The sequence below is a fragment of the Amphibalanus amphitrite genome, unplaced genomic scaffold (assembly GCF_019059575.1).
Source record: "Amphibalanus amphitrite isolate SeventyFive unplaced genomic scaffold, NRLGWU_Aamphi_draft 000627F_arrow, whole genome shotgun sequence".
Taxonomy (NCBI): domain Eukaryota; kingdom Metazoa; phylum Arthropoda; class Thecostraca; order Balanomorpha; family Balanidae; genus Amphibalanus; species Amphibalanus amphitrite.
In genome coordinates, this window is record NW_024882121.1 from 56,164 (window position 1) to 78,886 (window position 22,723).

Consider the following 22,723-nt stretch of genomic DNA (forward strand, 5'->3'; position numbering starts at 1 on the left):
TATTAAGTGTAGGAGCTAATTTTGTTCGTACGCTGTAAAGGCAATTCTGTCGATGTAAATTAGAAGACACATCTCAACCTAGACGCGAGATTTATATTTAAAAAAAAAAAAAACATGAATCAGATACCTACCTATGTTAACGGCAAATGTGGCGCCATAAATGTTTATCACTTGAACCGATGAAGGAACGCATCCGAAAGATATTCAAGTGTTTTGTAACTTTTGGCAATTTTTGGAATTTTGAACAGAAGGTTATTCCATCAAACATATTACATATAATGCTGTTTGTTCACCAGAGTGCTTCGTCATTTGATTTCAATGGGAGAAAATTGAAAAGCATCTGTTTTGCACGAACGCTATTCTAGACACTATCAAACATCGAGATGTAGGTAAAATTGACGCACTGAACCGGAAAATCGCAACTGTGACCCCTCGTTATGTCCCCGAGGGCATCTCAGGTCACGAACAGAATCTAACAGTTTTTCGCTAATAACTTCTGATAGAGGCGTGCTAGAGCGCTGAAAACGCCTTAGATGTGTTCGGCTTGACGTTGCGGATCGACTGATATGCAACATGACCTTTTCCGGCCAGGTCATGGCCTTGAACTGAGGTCAAATTTTCAAGTTGACCTTTCAATGTCAAATTATAGTTCATTCGACTCATCTCGACGAGAGGAACACGATGCTGGCAAAAGTAATGTCATGCCTCTTTTGAGTCAAAAGTTATTGCCGAAAAAAAAAAAACACTTTTCGTAAAAACGGCTATTTTTGGAGTTTTTGCCCTCTGGAGGCTAAATCGTTGACCTGAGGTCAAATATGAGAGCAATGCTCAGAAAGGTCTGTAAAAGGGCTATCGAATGCGCTTTTCCGCGGCGCTGTAGCTCTATCGGTTCCCGAGATAGCCGTCGGCAGTTTCCAAAATGTTGAAATAGCCAACATTTCACCTTTGGTGACCTCTGGTGACCTGACCTTTGAACTGACCCCCAAAAAATGACCGAAGTGTTTTCGCCCTTATTTTAGACGTTCTTTCGTGCTGACTCATAAACAGATTCTATCTAAAAACCAACCACATCCATCCCCGAACATTGATATTCGAGCGCCCCGGGCCACGCCGGCAGCCGAGGACGATACTGCGGCGGAAGGACCCATCCTGATCCGAACAGACCCACGCGCACACGACGGAAATACAGGCAAATTAGCTGGGACGGCTGGGCGCCGCAGCGCCTTAGGCGATAGGGGCGACGGTTCCACTTCCGCGGGCCGGCCGGCGACCTTACGACGGCCTTCAGCGAGGGCGAGAGTGCCGGCACGGGTCTCAGTCGTACAACAGCAGCCGAAGGGGGCGGACGTGCCAGCGCAGCTCCCGATCGGTTCGGGGCATTCGGAGAGGATGGCGTCAGTTCATATCACGGTAGGTCGAGAGAGAGAGAGAGAGAGAGAGAGAGAGAGAGAGAGAGAGAGAGAGAGAGAGAGAGAGAGAGAGAGAGAGAGAGAGAGAGAGAGAGAGAGAGAGAGAGAGAGAGAGAGAGAGAGATGCATGTGTGTATGCTGCCGATATACAGTAGAATCCGCTTGATGAATCCTTGGATAATAAATCCAGCCGCTTATTGTGGCCACTTGAACTGTTCACGGATTTCTCTATAAAGCATAACTGACACCGGTTAATAATGTCACCGCCTAATAAATCCAAAACGCCGTGTCACCAACCTGGATTTATAAAGCAGTAGCGGCGGAACACCTTCAATTAAGGGGGGGGGGGGGCACTGCCGACTTTTGGTCCAATTCTTTCCATGCAACGCCAATAGGGCTAATGTTAAAATGCCAAAATCAAAGGGGGCCACGGTGCCCCGGTGCCCTCCCCGTTCCGCCGCCTAGTCTGTTATTAAGCAGATTCTACTGCAGCGGCTTCTTCGGCGTGGGTAATAACGAGGTGACAACTTTCTGTTTTATCTGTACTTCGAAATGACAAACTTCGGGACTCAACATAAATTCTTTTGATAAGGAAGTCAGCCCTTCCATAAGGAATTCATAAGGAAGTCAGCCTTGGATAAGGTATCCTTCAGTGATCGAAGTCGCACGCTACACGGCCCGGCACACAATACATACACTAGTCAGAATATAAAATTCCTGTTATGTCGAAAGCTGCCAAATCCTCTGTGAGTATTCATAGGTACTAAAGACCTTTAGAGGTACCTAATCCTTCACAGCTTCCAATTGCAGCTCTTTAGTGTGCAACGAATACGATGGATGAGACTGGATAAGGTATCAAGCACAAACCGTCAGCCTTCGCGTGGTAGTCTTAGTTCCAGGAGTTTCGATTCTCCAAATTGAGATCTTGGCCCCGCTGACGGATGCAAGAGGTCTTTTAGGGCAGATGCACAAAAGCCCCCTCGCAGCGTCCAAAATCTATGGAAGTTTGTCAATTTGTCCTAGAATAGAAATAAAGCTTCAACTTTTATCGGGAACGTTTGCTTTAAACTACACAATATAGCATAAGGAATCGAAATACGAGGAGTTTTTGAAAGCTGGAGAGTTTTGTTCACTATAAAAGGGACGGGTGTAACTCATGCACATTGAAACGCTTGCCTATACATGTCCCCAACAGTTCAATAAAATGGATGTAATGTTTTGCAAATGTAATCCTTGATAAACAATATTTTGGCATGGAATGGCCGTTATTTATCCATACCTTCTGTCAATAACATGTTTAGGGAAACACAGCCTCTTTTTGGATTGCAGTACAACATTAAAGTGGCCACAATTTGTTTATTATTACTAAAATCAAATTACGGAAGGCGAAAGTGGGGAAACCAATTCATCGCTATGATAAATCATAGATCACTGTAAAACAGCGTCCGAGATGCTGGAATTATGAATAAACAAATAAAATAACAAAAGAAAAACAGATTTTATGTAGTTTCCCGTACCCACTGCAGAGGTGCGCTTTTGATCTTAATTCATTGTTGACAAACATGATGACTGATGAGACAGCGCTTGCCGTTTAGATATGGTGGAACTCTGTTATCTGCATCACCAGTTTGTTTAGACGGCGTGCAGTATCGACTTGCGTCGTTACCAATACCACGGACCACAATACACCATTGTGGGCCGTGGCATACGACGCCACATTAGTTTACGAAGTTACGCCTCAGTGGTTCTCCACACCACACGCTGAAACCGATGGGGCGCGGGGGTCGGCCGCCTGGTGGCCAGGGGTCACAGGTCAATCGTGGGTCAGGTCAAGAAAGGTCACCACTTGCATAGGCCCATTCAGTGGACACCGATCAGAAAGTGGAGGAACGTAGGCTCTGCTCTTGCTTTGGTGCATGTGTGGTTTACTATCCACTGGATAGGCGACCGCTTCCACCAACATTCTGGTCAGTACGACCAATCAATTGTTTTGTTGTCGTAAACCGGTTTGAAATCATGTCTGGACTAAAAAGTCAGCTAATCAAACCTATGCGGCCTGAATTAGAGTTGTAGGGTAGACAGATCCCTTGAATGGTAACTGGTCGAGTTGCATTTGGTATTTGCACACACCCTGATGGCACTTGGCGACAGCAATATTCAATGTTCAATGTTCATGATAGTTCCAAAGGTCAGGAAGCAAGAGCCAATGCTGATCGCTGATTCCAGAAAGGCCTACCTATGCACCATGAATAGGTAAGTTGTTTTCCTCTCCTGATATTAAATGTCAAAACATGCTGCAACTCTCGGGTCTGTTGGTGTCACTAATTGGCCCTAACTATCCTAAATTAGGTAATGGATATAAAAACACAGCATTGTCAGCGTTGATCCAGCCTCTGTTGCTGAGACGGCCGGCGCTGCGGCTGTCAGTCTCGGAGTGCCGCCGTTTCCACGCTCGGGTGCCATGGGTCACGGCCTGCCTCCGCGGCCACTCGCCAGCGCCTCCCACCCGCTCACCCCTCCACTGCGCGGGTATGACGGCATCCGAAGACGTGGCGCGCGTGTGCGGCGGTCTCCCACTCACCTCGTTTGCGGCGATGGCCGCGGTGTTAAACACGGCAGACGGGTAGCCGGCGGCACGGCTGTGGCTGGCGACCACCGCTGCCACCGCTGCCGCGGAGGGTCGAGTCAGGTCGGATCGGTCTGGTGATGCCATTCCCTCCTCATGGTGCAGCGGCGGTTGTGGTCGCCGTATGGCGAGCTGCAGAGTTACCTCACAATTACCTCAGCGATAGAAGGTAGTCACCTTTGGAAAGCGATTTAACTGCTAGGGGAAGTTGGGGGAACGCCGAATACTTTTTTTCTGACGCCCGTAGCACGCAAGGTAGACAACATAAGCTATTCTTGTTGGCGTCATTTGAGAGGCCATTGAGAGGCCAGTCTTTTGCCTTTCAAACATACCAGGCGCATTTGATGAATTCGCATACCGTTAAGCGCACAAACTAAAAATATCAAAGAAGTGACTTTTTCGGCGTTGCCCCGGACTGCGGGGAAAGCCGAAAATGGGAGAAATGATTTACGGGGAATGCCGACATTGATGTTTTGCCACTTTATTTCAAACTTTATCCAGAATTTATCAAAGCTGACACGCGTTTTAAGAGCTTGAGGACGCTTGGTGCACACTGGAAGTTATAATTGTGTGATATAATAAGAAAATGCCAGGTAAATAATTCCTTATAGGTAACAGGCCGTTGTGTCGGTTGAAAGTGTAATTTGTGTGACTAAAAATTCGCGTTGCTATTCTACAGCAGTAAAGTCCACGTAGCGTGCTTTAACGTGCGTAATTGCACGTTTTCGGCATTACCCCAGCCAGCCATACTTTCATTTGCAGGCCCATAACTTTTCAACGTGCCGTATAAATTTCAAATAGGCAGCACACTTATACAAAGACATGCTGAAGATTACTTGACCGAATTGGCCAAACAAACGGTAGCATAATGAGTAAGAAATGCAGCTTCAAAGGCGCATGTAGTACAAGGAACGCGTACCTTGAAAACGCTCTTGGCGCCCTCACAGCCGAAGTATTCCGAATGACGACTCGTAACAAACATGCGATAATTGTAGTCACTTAAGCTTCAGAGCACTTGACAGGTGGCATCCATGTCTTACGGTTTTCGAAATATCTCGAATTTCGGCTTTGCCCCAACTCCGGCATTGCCCCAACTTCCCCTAATGGTATTCGATGCTTTTATGAATTCATGAATTACGGCACTGTTTGCTGGCCTCTTCCTGCTGAAATTATTTCAAAGGCGAAGATAAATTGCAGAATAAAAGAAAAGAAAATGTAATGAAAGAAAATCTAAATGCCGCTCTTCAGCAAAACGACCTTCCCATTTGTTTAGAATCACTCATTATTTTTTCTTTGCCAAATACAACAGCATTTCTAGCTGATCTCATTCCGAGGTCCAAGCCATTTAAGCTTTGTTTATCAATCCCTCGGCTTACATCTACTGAAATCGGTAAAGGCTTATATTTTGTCGTAATGGTTTTCGTTCGGCGTCAGCCCATCGTGTTGTGTCAAAATGGTTCAAATGCCCACGGCTTAAGCATTTGAGGTTTTTCTCAAGGCATATGCAGAATCGCCTGTAAGATGGCAATGCATTCTACTGAAATTCACCGCAAAATAAACGTTACTTGTGTCTTACTTCGCCACAGCGTCATCATAATTTACAATAATATATTGGCTGGCTGGTTAGCACGGTTCAGTGCGTTTTACGAGCTCGTTAATCGTCCAACGTCTTGTCACCTGCCAATTACCCGCTACACTGAGCTGAGAATCATCATTAACCCTGAACAACAGTGTGAGGGCGGGCACCCACCCTGCTCGTGATGTTGTCGCTGTGCGCGACTGTTTCGCCGTCTGTTAGTCGGTCAGACGTGCTCAATCTGTTGTCACAGTGTCAGGGTCAACAGAGAACATGGGACACACAACAGACTATCGGCGGATGTCTCCTCCTGAGTGCATGCGGAATTCGCATTGCTGTTAGTCGTCAAATGATCGATGAGTTTGTGCAAAGTCAGATATTACATAATCTGTGTATAAAACAAACATATAGTTGCATAACATATCAATAATCGTGTTACGTGTGCCAGGTGGTCATATTACACATGACACCATTATCATGTGGATATAAAGTTGTGCATAATATCAAAGGGAACCGAATGAATCAACAGCAGCTGAGTCCGCTGAATCGTTTCAAATGTTGTCCTCCATGAGGCCAGACTGTCCAGGCGGCGCGTTTCCATCCATTCTGGGAATCACGGACACGAGTAAATTGGCGTGGCGCCGCTCCCATGGCGTCTGGGCCACCATGGAGCGTGACACGGCGCCTCTGAATCACCGGTAACAGACCGAACTAGTTCACAGCGCCAGTGCGTTTAGTCGGGGCTGACTGCCGCTGCCGACAGGGCTGCAATTAGCCTGCCCGTGCCTCTGTGTTTGGATCGGACGTGGAGACGGCGTGCCAGACTGGGGGAGGGGGAGGTGCTGGACTGGGGGTTAGGGGGATGTAGGAGAGAAGAACAAGGGTCAAATGTCAATGCTTATTAGCTAGGCATAGTTCCAGGCAAAGGCTTTGCTGGTAGGATGAAAGGGCAGTGTTAATGGAAGGGAGGGGAGGGACGCTGGGGGAAAGCAGGGGCATTGCCATTGAAAAGAGAAGTGACGACCAGTAATGGAGACAAGAGCATGTATGTGAAAGGATCACTGCTGGTAGAAGGTAATTTACATTTGGCGGTACCTGGTGTCGAAGGGAAGGTCAATGCCGATCGAGGGGAGGGCAGTGTCAGTGGGAGAGACAGACAGTCACGGGCCGCGCAGACCGGTCACGCGCGCCCCATCAGATCCGCTGACCCGATGAGCCGGAACGGCGTTAGTGCGTGCATCGGAGGGCGGTGAGGAGAGGTGACCAGTGACGCGGGTCACGGTCCACACGGCTGACCTCACCGGTGCAGTGGCGACAGGTCACAGCGCTCACAAGACCACCAAATAGGGCCCGGGGTGTGCTGTTGGGAGCCCGGGGCATCGTCAGGGAAGTCTCCGCGCTGACTCGAGATAAAACAGCCACCCATGGTAATTGTTTTCGTATCTCAAGCGGTCTATCTTGAAGTTGGAGAGCAGGACCATTGCCACCACTGCGTGCATAGCACGGCACTTTTGCCCTATTGTCCTTTCTTATGCCCATGATAAAAGTGTCACACTGCACCAACTTCCGAAGAACTTGGTTATTTTACCCTGGTGACGGGATCAGCTTCATCCCTAACCTCGGTCACGGCAGCAGCCTCCATACCAGACAGCTGGTTATGCCAAGCATACGATCCCGGCCATTCCATACCCAAACATCATCGGTCGGATTTGACAGCCCATGATTATCTGGTGACGAAACACCATTCATATCGAGATCCACATAATTTGTATGGCCTACCGAAGAAGCCATTGGTATGGAATGCCACCCAGAGTCTACCACTGACACTGTCTATCACTTATGTATCCGGTTAACCCGAAAGGTGGCTGTCCGTTTTCATAACCCGTACCGATCTGGACCTGTGGCTTCCACTGGTAGTTTGTCACATGTGAAGCGGTGTCTCTCCAGCTATTACGGACCGTAGGGGAAAGTGAGCGATGTTCTGTCCTGTGTCGACCGGTCACGGATCGGCTAAGGCTGAGGCCTGTTATCGGACGCAGTTGGTAGACCAACGACACGGTACCCCACCGACTGGAGATATCTAAAACTTTGACTCGTAACGGCCGGGCCCGGTATCACCGCAACTCCAGAACACAAAACACAAGAAAAGGGTTGAAAATGTTGCAAGAAGACTTTTTAAGTTAATGAGTGAATTGATTGATTGAGAAGTGCTTTAAAACTGATACGGTGTCAATAAAAGATGTCGAAAAGTTAAATTCTGATTACGAAGTAAACCATGAATGATTTCAATAAGGATGTAGTAAACTATATTCAATTGGGAGAGGAGGACGGTAGCCACTGAAAGTCACTTTGAAAAGGCCGCCACCTAGCCTAGCCCTCAAAGCAGACCCACCCATCAGCTGCACCGTGGCTCACTGGCTAAATAGACCACAGCTAACAATAAATTCGGGCTCCTATCATGGCACGCTACAGCTGTGATATAATCTTCTATTGCACAAAACATAAAAGGGTTGAATGACACCTTCCGTGACATATGTTTATTAACTCCTATGTTTAATAGGTAGTATATGTTCTCCCACGTGTTACCTGTCATGCAGGTTGTAAAGATGGCTGTTAAGATTATTTTATTGTTGCAGCCTGCACTAATTGAAAAGACTGCAAATGTCTATCGGTTTGTGAAATACTTTCCAACTTAATCAGCGCTGATCCCAGACTGTTCTTTTAGAAATAAGCTCACAATGCAGCCAAATTACAGGCTGCATTTTGGAATAACCCTAGACTGCAAATGTACCTATAAATCACTATCTCGTTTGCATAACAGTACTTTAACCCGCGCGGGGCTGGGGTCTCCAGCCGAACGCGCGGGGCTGGGGGGGGGGGGGGTAAATTTTACCCCCCTGTTATCTCCCGAACTAATGGTCCGATTTGGAAAATTCAAAAGCCAATCGAAAGATCTCATCACGAACAACTAAAAACATGTACTTAATTTTAAGTTTGAGGTCAAGGTCAAGGTCAGGTCAAGGGTACAAATTGCAAGTTCCTACAGTATCGGCCTTGCACCGTAGTTGCCGAAGAATGGAGTCATGGACTGAGACTGATCGCCCAAAACGTGTTCTTAGGCTACCAAGACAATATTCGTTGCATACAATATCATTCAGAGGTCAAGGTCAAGGTCAGGTCAGGTCAGGTCAGGTCACCAAAAACAAAATATAGAAAAGGGCATGTGCGACACATGTTTTATGGGTCATTTTACTCATAGAATTCAATAGGCACACTCAATAAGTGATATGGACCACCTCTGGATGAATTTCAGGTCGAGGTCAGGTCAAGGTCAGGTCAAGTGAGGTCAAATTTTGAAGTTGGTTGTTAAGGTCTAAAAAGGTGTCTATCTGATGCAGTTTTTCACGGCGAATCGAATGGTGCTATTTTTGTTTCCGTACGAGGTCTAGAACATCCAAAAAACTCATTTTTCAAAATTTTTGTGTGTCGTGACGTCATACAATTTTGAATAACTCCCACATTTTTGAACCGATTCTTCTAAAACTTGGTATGTAGGTGCACATAGACCACTTCTCTGACATATATTCCGGTTTTTTCGATACACTCAAAATTTTGGATTTTATAGTTATTTTATTTCAGTTTTTTTTAAAAAAAAATTCGGTCAAAATCCAAAATTTTCAAAAAACCGAGATAGCCATTTGATAGACAAAGTAGAATTACGTATATCCTTTTTGTTACGTCTTGATTCCTTTAAAAATGAAGATGTTAGCGGTGTTTGAACTTTTGCCGTTTTTGAGGCGAAAATGGCGAACATGACGTCACTCAAACGTCAATTTCTCAAAAATTTTCCGACGGATTTCGCTCAAATTTTCAGGGAACGTGTCAAATTGATGTAAGAAAAGGTACTGAAAGTTTGGCGGCGCTGCGCGCCGCCGTTTTTGAGATATTGCAAAAATTCGCGAGGGGGGGTAAAATTTACCCCCCCAGCCCCGCGCGGGTTAATTCTCCCGACACGTACTGCATACCTGTGATTGCTCGTTTCCACCGTCTTTTCTGAGCCTGCCTCCTTCGCGCGGCTTCTAGTCTCCCGAACCCGTGGCCCCGGAACTCCCGTTCAGTTAATTACAGCGGCACCGCTTCCCCTACCGCGGAAGAGATCGTGTACCGTTCCGGGGGCGAGGTCAGGTCGGCAGTACCCATTAAATCAGCGCTGCCCGGCGGCGGGACAGGGTGGCAAGTGCTGGCCGTCGGCGGCCGGCCTCCCCGTTTGCAGCGGGGTGCCGCCCCCTGCCCCGGGGCGGCTCGCCGGCTGGCTGGCCCGCTCCAGACCTGGTGAAGGTCGCCACCCGGCCCTGGGCCGCCGTCGGCCGTCGTGTTTTGTCGGGGTGGGCTGCGGCGTGTGTCCCGCCGACGCCCGGTACCGGTCACTGGAGTAATTACGAGTCGATGTCTGAGGTACGATACCGCGCCGAGCACTGAGGCTGATGACAGATTGGGGACAGAGAGGGACGACCAATAGCTGACCGGGAGCTGAATACACCGGACTCGGAGGACTCACATCAGTGGTCACTGTCACTAAACGTAGTGAATAAACGCCATACACAGCCACGGGAAGGGACTCGGAAATCAGTGCCATCCAAAATGACAGATTACCGGCTATGTGCTTATTACGACCATACACTCCCAGCAAGCTATGTCTGTGAGCTACGCACATAGTTTCCTATGCTCGGCGCAGCGTTTATCGCTTTCCCACCGTGAATGGATTCGATCAGAACCTAGCATTTTCACTTTTCATTAACAAAGGTTTCATCGTATAAGTTATACTTTAATTTATACCTAACATACTTTACCAATTTTTGACCATTGACAACTTTCTGCTATTGTCATTGTCAGGTTTTTGCCTTGGATTTGAGTCATGGCTATAGATGGTCAGCTTAGGTCGTTGAGAGTTCTAGGTAAGCTTGGTACACACTACACTTAATACATTTATTTGTAGTATATTTGTTTATATTAAAAACAATGTTAATATAAATCTCCATGAAACATTACACACAAGTCCAAATCAGTTTTTCATGTTTCATGCATGTTATGTAGGTACTGAAATAAACATGCGTGAGCTCATCTAAGAGCGTCTCTTTCCTTCACTTTTATGACGCCATCTTCACTTCGTTGCGCTGTTTTGACCCCTTGTCGACCTTGAGAAATCAGTATGGTTTGACGGCGCGAGTTATGGCTGGGATGGGAAACTATCGCACCATTTCGGTACCAGACGGATGCAGTGAACTCTGCGGTTACCGCAGCCAGGCCCCTTTTGACAGTCCCTGGTGTTAACCTTCACCGGTTGACACCTGAGCTAATCAATTTCACACACTTAGAATTGAAACCACTAATTCATAATTGAACTATTAATACAGACAAGGATTTCGACGCTTCGAAGTATTATGAGTTAATTGGTAGATCGGTGTAGTAAACAAATATGACTTGGGAGTACATAGGTATATGAACTTTTAATATCTCTAAGCGACCGTTTATCATTAAACACCGCAATTTGATAATGAAGGCACTGGTCTACATAGGCTCTAGGTCCTGCATGGCCCTAAATTGTACCGTGGGTCTCGCACGGTCCTGCTTGGTCTTGCATGTTTCTCTGGGTTCTTCACAGTTCTGCACGATCCTGCAAAGTCCTACAGGGTCGTCACTCGTCTGGTCCTGGTATCTTCCGCTGTGGGACACCGAGCCTAGGACACCGAGCCTGACCGGCGCCACACACGGTAAACGGGAACAAAGAGCGCCGCCTGCAGCTCGACGGCGCCTGGGGCGGTGCCCTGGGGTACTGCTCGTCGCCGATCATCGGGGCGAGGTCACGGCGAGGTCAGCAGCATGGCTGCTCTCTCTGGAGCCTAATGGTGCGGCCAGTATGGCCCTGGGGCTGGCCCTCCGGCGGGCCGCCAGCAGCCACTTACCGATCGCTAATGAGGCCCGTCACACGGACAAACGCGAGCATGCACCCGCGCACCACGCACATACAAACGCATACAAACACGCAAACAATTACGCACATACGAACTAACACAAGGCACAAACAAAAGACCACTTGGAACACATATCAGTATGAAGAGTAGCATCCACAAAAGCACAGAATAGATAGGTATGTACACTTCTTCGCAGATTTGAGTAATTGCAAGTTGTGCAGTTGTTTACCTAAATACATGCGTACTGATGAACGAGGGTGTAGTTGGGTACATAAAATCTTACCAATGCACACGCGTGCACACGGCACACATTGAAAACCATGCACTCAATTTACAAGCCGCAACAACTTGTCGGCTTACACATTACCACCATTGAACAATTGCGGTGGAGTCGGACTAGTGCTTGACTCGGACTGCTGTCATTATACCGTTAATTGCATTTCAACAGGACGGGTTCTACTCGCACATGAATTTCGGCACGTGTTCATGACCCATATTGACCTGGATTTCCTACTCGAATATCCGTTTCAGCCAAGGTGACTGCATGCCTGGCTGGCCCAGCGTGGTCGTTATGCTTGCAGCGATATCAATATAGGCCTGGGTGTGTTGGCTGCTTGCCGGCGGTCTGGTGCTTGCCAAGTACTCGTTGAGAGTGAAGGTAGCGCGTCGGAGCCCGTAGTCCATTAGGCAGTGACCCATTGCTGAGCGGGTGTGACCATGAAGAACTAACTGCGCAACTGCCGCAGCCACGTCACAGAACTGGCACGGCTGCCAAACTTCGCGCACTTCTGCATAACCTACTCAAGCTTGGATATTCCGATACCTAGAATCCTACATAACTATAATGTATCATAAGTCTGACTGGACGTCCAGTGAGTGCCAGAAACTTGTAATAAACGCTGACACTATCTGAGAGCCTGAGCTCTGCCGGTGCATTCCGACCTAGCCGAGCCCCGCCTGTCGCCAGGGGCAATGTCAGACGGACCCGGCGACGGCCGGTCACGTGATCTGGGGCCCGGTGGAGTTCGCGTTGCATGTGACCCAGATCGGAGGGGGGGGGGGGGGGGGACTCTGCGCGGCCGACACCTCCGGCCGGACTCTGGGTGCCCCGAGTCCGGGGTACGGCGGCCAGGAAACGCCCTACAGTCGACCAAAGGGCCATTTACATGGATGATTCACCCAGCAAAGGTCGAGGGCTGACGGCGACGTTGCGTAAACGGCTGGTGGCTACCAGTGAGTCGTACTACCGTTCTTGGGAGACCTTCGGCGCACGCAACCTTCAGTCTCAATGGCTAGGGGCGGGAGGAAACGGATGTTTCCACTGAATCAGCTTGACCAGCTTACTGACCGTCGCCCGCTTCGCCAAGGGAACACTCGCCGGACGGCCTCTCCATATACATAGTAGAATGCCAGACGTGGAAAGATCGCTGTAACCCATACATTAGCACCTGCCTGTGCCGTGAGTCGATTCCGTTTGCACCTGCAGTGTCGACTGTGGTAACCCAGAATCTAGATTGGCCGCCACAGCATACGCCCCGAGGAATGGCTGGGACCCGTGCCCTGCCCTGCAAAGCTTGGGGAAAGGGCGTTAGGTGTGACTGCGGTTTAGGACGTGGGTGTGGGCCCCAATGACCATTGCTCCAAGGCAACTTTGGAGTGGCATGGTTATTGGGGGCTCGCTGAGAGGCTGCAGTCGCTGTAAGGAGTGTCTGCTGGCTTTATAGTGGGTCTAACGCGTCGGCTCTTCCCGATGCGGTCTGAGTTGTTTTCTGATCTGATCTGTTCGAATGTTTCACGGGCCTTCAATTGGTAACGTTCAGTCCATTTATTGGCAGGTAATTGTTTGTTATTTGTCCGGTGAACAAGGGTGAGCAATATCACCCGAAATATATGGACTTTCGAGTAACATATTTACATCCCAGAGAATAATCCGAAAAGTAACTATACATATAAGATCTATTATGCTAGCTCCATTAGATTTCGTGTCTAATAATTGATATTGAAATGACAGATTGCAAACCTTTTTTTTGCTTTAGTTGATCATGATTGATGAAAAACAATAAAAATGAATCCAACTGAACCTCATGTATACGGGGCCCGATGAATGAATTACTGTGCATTCTCATCCGGCATTGGCGATTATTTATATGAATCTGCTCTTCTACTCATGGCACACAGCGTGTCAGACCCCTCATCACTTCTCGCCTTCAACTAATAGCACCAATTCGACAATATCCGTCAGCGGCAGCGGCCATCAGTGCGGTAATAGTTCATCAAAAGTGAGATCACCACACTCTGTGCGTATCCGGTCTGTGGCGTCACAGGTGGGAGGTAGAGCTGAAACAATTGAATGTGTCAACTGTGTAGAGGTGAAGGGGGAGGGGCTGGGGTATGAGTGGCAGAAAAAGACCACTCTCTACAGTCTTCACCTCCACGATCAAGCTGCTGGTGTAGGGTTAGAATTTCACCTGATCAACCAATATGTCAACGGTAATAGGACCTAGCATAGATATCTGCCTACAGAGGTCTCTGGATGGCAGGCGTCTTCTATAATTATCTATTAGATGCACTATTTCACTGCTTGCTGCTACGCATATGGTTATCACGCTGTTATCAGCGCTGGTTTTTGAATTGATACGAGGCGTTTCACCCAGTTTCTTAGTTCCTGCTAAGGTGATATCGTTCGTTCATTCCTGGTCCTTTCCTCAAGGCAATAGGAGTACAGTGTGTGAAATACTGAGCCATCCCGACTTGCACAGCAGGGTGCAATTATACAACACAATTCCTTATGCAAGAGGGACCGATAAAATAACATAAAAACTGAAAATCTGCATTAGAAAAAAGCATCACCTCGGAGACTACAACTTTACCTAGAACAGTAGCACCACCAAAGAGATTGCAATTCTACATAGAGCAGTAGCACCAGCACGGAGAATGCGACTTTACATAGGACAGTAGCACCACCAGAGACCGCAGCCCTATGCAGAACAATAACACTACGAAGACTGCAACTTTACATAGGACAGTAGCAATGTCACGGAGACTGCAACTCTGCATAGTACAGTATCACCAGCACGGAGACTGTGACTCTAGGAGACAACATTCCATAGCATACAAGCACCACCGAGGGGACTGCAACTCCACTTATGAACAGTAACACCGCTACGGAGACTGCAACTCTGCATAGAACAGTAGCACCAGCACGGAGACTTCAACTCTCCGAAGAACAATAACACAACTGCAGAGACTGCGACTGTACATAGGACAGTAGCACCATACCATCACGGATCAGCAACGCGACATAAAACAGAATATTGAATAACCACCACAGTGACTGAAACCTTATACATAAAAAGAACCACCACGGAGACTGCAACTGTACATAGAATAAATAGTAGCACCACTACCAGAGACTGCAACTGTACATAGAACAGTAACACCACTACGGAAACTGCAACTCTATACAGGACAGAAGCACTACCATGGAGACAGTAGTTTTACAAATGATGGAATCATTTCGGAGACTGCAGCTCTACATAGAACAGTAGCACCACTAGAGACACTGCAACTCTGCACAGAACCTCACCGCGGAGACTACAATGCTACATAGAAGAGTAACACCATTCGGGAGACTAACTATGTGTATGTACAGTGTAGGAGTGGAGTTCTGATAGCGACTGCCGGTGCCCCATCTGAAAGCGAAGTCTTATCCATTCTGTTACCTATTTGTGTTTGCAAATTGACGCGCTGATGGTATGTTCGTGAGCGCCAACGTGAATGGCACGTGAATGTTAATCTCACATAAGCACCCCCCCCCCCCCACCTCTCCAATTCAACTTATTGGACAGAATATAGGTTTGGGCCCTAAGCAACGCTTGCCCACGGTACAGCGTTCACTCACAGTCTCTATAGGCACTGGATTTTATTGGAAGATGTGTGCATTAGAATTTTCGCCATTTCGAACTATCCGCCAACTATGCTGCGTCTGACGCCGAGCGGTGACACATCCGTCCCCGATCGGTCCCATTGGTGACTCGCCCCCCTGCCGGGAACTCCAGGGTGCCAATCGTTCAGTCCGAGGTCACCAATGACCCCGGGGCATCAGTAGCACCTCTCCGTGTATCGGAGGCGGGTATCGGCTGCAGGCTCGGTCCAGCTGTCGACCGGTCCATCCCATGGTCGGTCCGAGCTGTCAGGGTCAGCAGGAACTGGGTGACCGGGACAGAGGGGAGGGAGAGGATCTGGAGGGACAGAGGGGAGGGCAGATTGGAGGGGCAGAGGGGAAGGACGAGAAAAACAGACAAGAGGGACAGACGGAAGAACATGAGCTGGGAAACGGGAAGGACAGATGCGGGATCATTTGGGAAGATTTGAAATAGGTGAGGATTTTTTTAAAATAGGATTTGGAACAGTATGGACTTTTCCACGCAGCAGAACGGTCGGCCGATCTTGGCGACGAGACAACACTTGAGATGAACAATTGTTAGCAGAGGGAGAATCAGAATTAACGACGCAATTATTAGAAAAAAGTAAACTTATGCCAAGGAAAACCAAAAACAACGGTCACATTGTTGAACTAAGAAAGAAGAATGTTACAATAGAACAAATTGCCTCGTGGTGGAAAACTGAATGTTAGCGAGAGAAATCAGTAGTGCTTGTGATAATGATGTCAATTACAGAAAATCGGAATACCGATACCAAACCAAATACCAACCAAAACCGGGGGGGGGGGGAATACCGAAACCGAACCAACTTTGAAAGATGAGGGAAATACCAACTTTTTACCAATTTCTTAGCCTCTTATACATTAGTAAGGGTTCATAATACCAACAAAATACCTACCAAACACATTAGGATTGAAATATCAAATACCAAGTTGGTATCGGTTTGGTATCGGTATACCAAAAAGTTGGTATCCGATTGACATCTCTACTTCTGATAATGCATCAACGAAATGCAGCCTGGATTTTGGCTGGCGTGACGACAGCCTTTCAGTTGTAATGTTGATGTTTACGATGTTGCTGGAGGTCGTACGCCGTGCTCCACCGCTGGATCCGTTTCTTTGCCAGTGTGTGATAAGGAAGCAGATGCCACTGACATCGTTTCCCGTTACACGCCTTGATATTTTGAAAGGACTTTTGCATATGAAAGGATCAGCAGGCGCTACAGACCTTGTAGCTCTCTCCCTCTCTCTCACTCTCAGAATGCAGACTGAGACCCTCATTTATGATGGGGCGCGGCAATGCATTGTTTCAGCTACAGCCTTGGCTGCATTTTGATTAAATCTCTCTCTATCTCTCTCCCTCTCTCTCTCCTCTCCATGTTTCCTCTCCTCCTCCTCCTCCTCTCTCTCTCTCTCTCCCTCTCTCTCTCTCTCTCTCTCTCTCTGTTTCTCTGTTTTTTTTTTTCACTTTTATTATTTTTATTTGTCGTCTGACCGCTGTTGAACCCGACCATGGATGAGGTATACCTGGATAGGACACTCCCTATTCCCCAACACTAGCGCCGGCGACCAAGCGGCCGCCCTGGTGGCGGAGCTCCGAAACATCGGCGGCGAGTGCGCCGGCGGCCGCCGCACCGGCTTGCGTGCTAAAAACGCGGTATTGGAGGGCGAAATTAGCGAACTTTAAGCTCATAAGACACGATTTCAGAGACTTCACACATATTTTAAGTTCTTTCTTATAATTATTATGGCTCCATTTAGTCACTATCACATACGGGATCATTACCTGATGCCCATAAACTGAGCCGGTATTCTTGACTTGCCGATGCAATTTATCATCAAATATCATCGTTCCTCGGCAGTCAAACAAGTTCCTATTGATGATTTAACCCTCGCATGTGTAGGGGGGGGGGGGGTCGGATGGACCCCCCTCATGGTTTTTCGCGAATAACTCGCGTAAAAAGCGGCCGATCGCGACGAAATTTTCAGTACCCTCGCATTGATCAATTTTACACCTACCCTGAAAATTTCATGACCCTGACCCAAATGACCTTTGACCTGTGACCTCTTTTCCGAGACCATGTTTGGCCGGAATCGTGATTTCGCGTATGTCGGCTCGCACTAGCCGCGTGTTTGCAAGCTTTTCGTGGTTTCAAACGTTCAAACATGTGATTTGATGTTACTCCCGTGTGTGTCAAGGTCACCTGAAGGTCAGGTCAGGTCATTGACCTTTGGTGACCTCGGGTGACCTCGGGTCACTTTTTCGAGTTTTACATGTTTCTAGGCTAGTTTTTGGAGCTGAATTCGAATTTGGCAACCATTTGAACATTTACGAAGTAGTTTTGGTGACTTCGTAACATGTTACGAAGCTGTCAGAGGCGGTTGACACGTACTACGAATACCCGTCACGACGCCTACTGGTTGACCTGACCTGACCTGACCCGACCTGGTCTAAATGCTTCAAGACATCATCTGTGATCAAAACTAACACGATATTCGTGATCAGCACCCCGAAAAACCCCTTAGCAGCCACACTTTACGACTTTCTAACAGGTCCCGATTTTCCCGACTTTGGGTCATTGACCTGACCTGGAAGGTCAACCAATGACCTAGGACCTTAAAATTGGGTATCATCGGCTTCCTCTCGTCACGGGCAACACGCTCGTTTTTTCCGCGAAGCTCTAGCTCGATCAGGGGCCAAACGGCAAGGGGGGGGGGGTCCAACCGACCCCCCCCCCCTACACATTAGAAGCTGGCAAACGCCGCACACATGCGAGGGTTAATACAAATATCAACTTATTTTCATGTTATCGCATAGAACTTCACTTTATTCTAACATTGGCTCTTCGGCTGTACTCACGAACCCTCACTTGTCAGCAGAATTTAAGCAACTTCTTAAATAAAAACTGGGAAAATAATATTTTCATGACATTCCTCAATTCCTGTTCTACCAGGTTCACAAAAATTTTCATCAAAATCGGCTACAGGTAAGTAATAAACGACAAAAGTATACAAAAAGACACGCTCCGCCCATAGCCCGTAATGCTAAATTGGCGCCAGCGCCCTCGCCGTCGGGAAATCCGCCGCCGCCGCCGGGTGGTCGGAAAATCGGCGGAGTGTCCGATCCAGGAATACCTAATCCATGACCCGACTGACCCCCGGCTGACCTCTGCCACAGGTGCTGCTGACAGCAGCGTTGGCCGCCTTGGCGGTGACAGCTGCCCCTCAGGATGGTCTGCCCACACCTCCAATCATCATGTTTGGAGGATTCCGGCCGATATCATCATCGAACAGCGGCCCATCGCCCGGAGTCAACCGGCAACTGCAGGTCAGTTATACATAGTGCGGGGCAGCACGGAAGGACCGGGTGGGCCAACTGTGGTCTGTGTCTGGGATCCAAGGCGGAGCTGGAGTGGGACCGGAGTGGGCTTTGATTGGGACTTGGTTGGGAGGTCAGTGGGACATGATTGGGATATCAGCGGGACATGTAGGTTGCTGAACGGAAGTGGGACGTGCTGAACCAGAGTGGGAATTTTCTGTGATATGAGTGCTTCCCGTTCTCCTGAACATTAGCTTACCTACACCTGCCATATTTATCATAATGTGTTTTCTATACATTGCACTACACCTCTAACCTATGTATGTGATCTGTTCGTGACCCCAGGTCAACTCTGGTCGTGGCCGGCCGGTGCCTCGCCCCGTCAACATTCCTCTGCGGCCGGCCGGAATCGTCCTGCCGCAGCGGCCTGGCAGGCTGCTCTTCAACAACAACAATAACAATAACAACGGTGGAGGTCAGCGCCCGCAGACGTTTGTGCAGAGTCCGCCGCGGCGGCCGCCCGCGGGTCGTCCGGTGATCGCGGCGCCGGTCCGCCCCGCGCCGCCTCAGGTCAGTCCGCAGCGCCGGCAGACAGCCGTACCGACCTCAGACGGTTGGGAGTGGTCTGGGGCATGTTTATTGTTTATGACACTGTATAACATAAGCGAATACGTGAATTAAAGCCTCTTGTTTCGAGGTCTGCAAGTGATGTGTTTGGTTTTTAAAATAACTTTCTATATGCCAACTTTCATGTAGTATGTAATGCCGTTTCAATTACAGATATCTGCTTATGTATATACATGCGTTTATCATCTCACATGTAACTCGGACGTCTTTACCGTTTTCAGGTGGTCCAAGTCCAGCAGCAGCAGCAGAGGCCTCCTCAGCCCCCTCAGCAGCGACCTCCTCAGCCTCGGCCCCAGCAGCAGCAGAGGCCCCCTCAGCCCCCTCAGCAGCGACCTCTTCAGCGTCCCCAACAGCAGCGGCCTCAGCCGCAGTCCCAGAGACCTCCCCAGCCCCAGCCCCAGAGGCCTCCCCAGCCTCGGCCTCAGCAGCATCGACCCCAGCCCCAGACCCAGCGACCTCCTCAGACCCAGCCCCAGCGACCTCCCCAGCCCCAGCCCCAGCGACCTCCTCAGCCCCAGCCCCAGCCCCAGCGACTTCCTCAACCCCAGCCGAAGCCCCAGCCGCAGCCCCAGCGACCTCCTCAGCCCCAGCCGAAGCCCCAGCCCCAGCCCCAACCGCAGAGGTTGCCGCAGAACAAGGGGAACGTTCACGCCGGCGTGCTGCCGCTGCAGAATGAGGTGGCTGCCGACTCACTGCCGCTCTTCCCGCCACTGGGTAATGCTGGCCGCTAACAGCCGCGATTGCAGCGCCATCTGCATGCATACATCGACAGCAGCGCCTCTGGCGGGACGCTGGTGACACTGGTGGTTGACGTGACATGAGAAGTTACATCAACACTCAACAGGCAGCGGGCGTGAAGGGAAGACTGCGAGCTACCTACCCATGCAATGTTGCTGATGTGGACTGAGCTGAAAAATAAGAATGATGCACCGTCCTCGCTTACCGAAAATAGCAACCAAGACCAGTGATCAGTAAGGGTAGGGGAAGCCGGGGGAAGCCCGGGCGCGGGGGAAGCCCGGCCACCCCGTTTCCGGCTAAATTATTCACAATAAAATGCTCAACTGTTTGTCCTTTCAGCGTGGCAGCTAAGGTAACGCCAGCAAAAAAGTTCAGGCTGACAAAAATTGCATATTGTTAAAGTTATAGCGCAAAAATGATATTTTAAGGGTTTTTAGCTAAAAAGTGAGATATGTTGCACTGTTAATGTTATACCATACAGTACTAATATTTATACGAATGTTATGTAAGGACCGTTTAAGTATTTGTAGTGAGGGGTGACGAGGCAGGCTGGCTTAAGTATGACATTTTTTTTTCGAATATCGCTGTTCTAAAATAAAAATTAGCACATTGGGGTAACCCCGGGCGAGTGGCCAAGCTTACCCCCAACCGAGAGCAATGCCACTAAACCACTGTTTTCCATGAGATAATAGGTACTGAGCAGGTTTGGTTTACACCTAGATCAAAGATAAATTTCGAAAATAAACATGCTATCATTGACAAAGCCAGTCATGTCACTTAAGGTCAACTAGGGTCAAACTACGTTTTTGCAGATAACGCGACAGATAATGAAGCTAGAGCTTCAAAAATGGTGTCGTTGTGTTCTTCGTCATCAGCCGAGTCGAATGATATGCAATATGATGCATTAAGGTAAAAATAAAAATAAATTTTAAGGAATTTTGAAATACACCTTTTGTGTCAATTTTGCATCACGATTTTCATCGACCTGTACTGTATATGTAGTAGACGCTAGCTAAAATACCAGTAGTGACATAATCTCTAAGATGTCCAGAGCTAATCAGTACCTTAATATTTCACTTTCCGTTAATATTTGGAAAACACATAATGGTTTCATCAACTCGTTGTAAAGCGCTGGGGAGGTGGCCGGCGTTACCCCTATGCCGGGCTTACCCCAGAAAAATCAACACTTTTTTAAAACTCGATTTTCTCAACCTTATACTTATTCCACGAAGCCGAATTTTTGGGAAAACACGGCCAATGAACTTAGCTAGCTAGCAGGATATCAACATTTTATACAGCACGTATGGTATGTAAAAAAAATGAAAAAGAGCTTACTATGCCGGGCTTCCCCCGGCTTCCCCCTATGCTAGCATAGCATAGTGCCGCGAAGTGATTATGGACCAATTCTTCCTCACTGGGGTCCACAGCGACCATTAGTGGGGAGGCTTCAACATCCATGCAACTCGAATGGACACAATCGTGATGTTACCAGCGGCCAGCTCAGAGCACTTGTCCCCGTCTGTTGGAAACAGAGGTAGTGGTCACGAAGTGCAGTGAGGAGTGAACATTGTCGCCCAAGGAGCTGATATTGGAAACCGTCAGTTTCCGGAATCACGTAACGTGCTAAGAGTGAATTGCGAATGGATACAATAGTATGATTGTGCTGTATTTTAAAGTGATGACTAAGAGTAGGGGAATCGACAGCTACATAGGTGTTTATGTGATTTTGATACATTTCAACCCTGGTGTCATCGAAGACCCTTGAAGACATCGGTTCGTTCGCGAACTATATATCAATATATATCATTATTTATAGCCCTTCGAAACTACTGAAAAACAATGTGTGATGTAAAATATCGCAAACAATTGAGTTTGTGTTCCATCGGCTGACATTGCTACGCAAAAACACTGTTATTTCCAAGGGATAGTTATTGACAGATTTGTCATCACCGTTCATTGCAATTAATTGCACCGGTCAGTGATTGCGAGCATCGAGTGACTATATTTATGCTTATAAATGTGTGTGTCTGTGTGTTCTGTATGCTGTGTTTGTTGTCAAATAGATGTTTTGACAAGTCTGAGGGTGAATGTTAAGTGAAATTCAGTTCTAATACAATTTTGATGTCTATATTTGGAGGAGGCCAAATAAGTTATTCGACAATTTTTATCTGCATAATCGCTGTTCAGGGTAAGGACCGTGTTCCATGAAAACTGCATGTTTGTATCAGCGATTAGTTATGTACCATAGAACCTCAGTTTGCATAAGAATTGACCGAAAATCGGCCAGAAGGAAACAAATGCCTTTGGTCACCGATGGCGTCACAGATCAGATCAACGTAAAAGCTATATATGTTTTGGAATGCTCAGGTCCACACTTTTGGGGCTCTACGCCGCCGCTAAAGGCGCTTAACAAGTCACACCTGGGCCCTGGCTCATTTGATATAGGTACACAGTACACACCCATAAAATTGTGCTGAAGATACCCTATGGAGTGTGGCTACCGAGCTACTAAT

At 48.1% G+C, this 22,723-nt stretch overlaps 1 protein-coding gene across 1 annotated transcript; it reads left to right on the forward strand.

Annotated features, from left to right (window-relative positions):
* The first annotated feature begins 1,243 nt into the window (after nt 1-1,243).
* LOC122363558 (proline-rich proteoglycan 2-like) lies at nt 1,244-22,288 on the forward strand. Its single transcript, XM_043332985.1, has 4 exons — nt 1,244-1,410; nt 18,705-18,854; nt 19,191-19,415; nt 19,694-22,288. Exons 1-4 carry the CDS (start codon nt 1,390-1,392, stop codon nt 20,201-20,203), a joined length of 906 nt encoding a protein of 301 aa, XP_043188920.1. The 5' UTR covers nt 1,244-1,389; the 3' UTR covers nt 20,204-22,288.
* Nucleotides 22,289-22,723: the final 435 nt, after the last annotated feature.

Coding starts and splice junctions, on each gene's coding strand:
- LOC122363558 (XM_043332985.1), top strand. CDS start 1,390: ATGGCGTCAGTTCATATCACG. Junction 18,855..19,190: donor GAGTCAACCGGCAACTGCAG/GTCAGTTATACA, acceptor TCGTGACCCCAG/GTCAACTCTGGTCGTGGCCG. Junction 19,416..19,693: donor TCCGCCCCGCGCCGCCTCAG/GTCAGTCCGCAG, acceptor TACCGTTTTCAG/GTGGTCCAAGTCCAGCAGCA.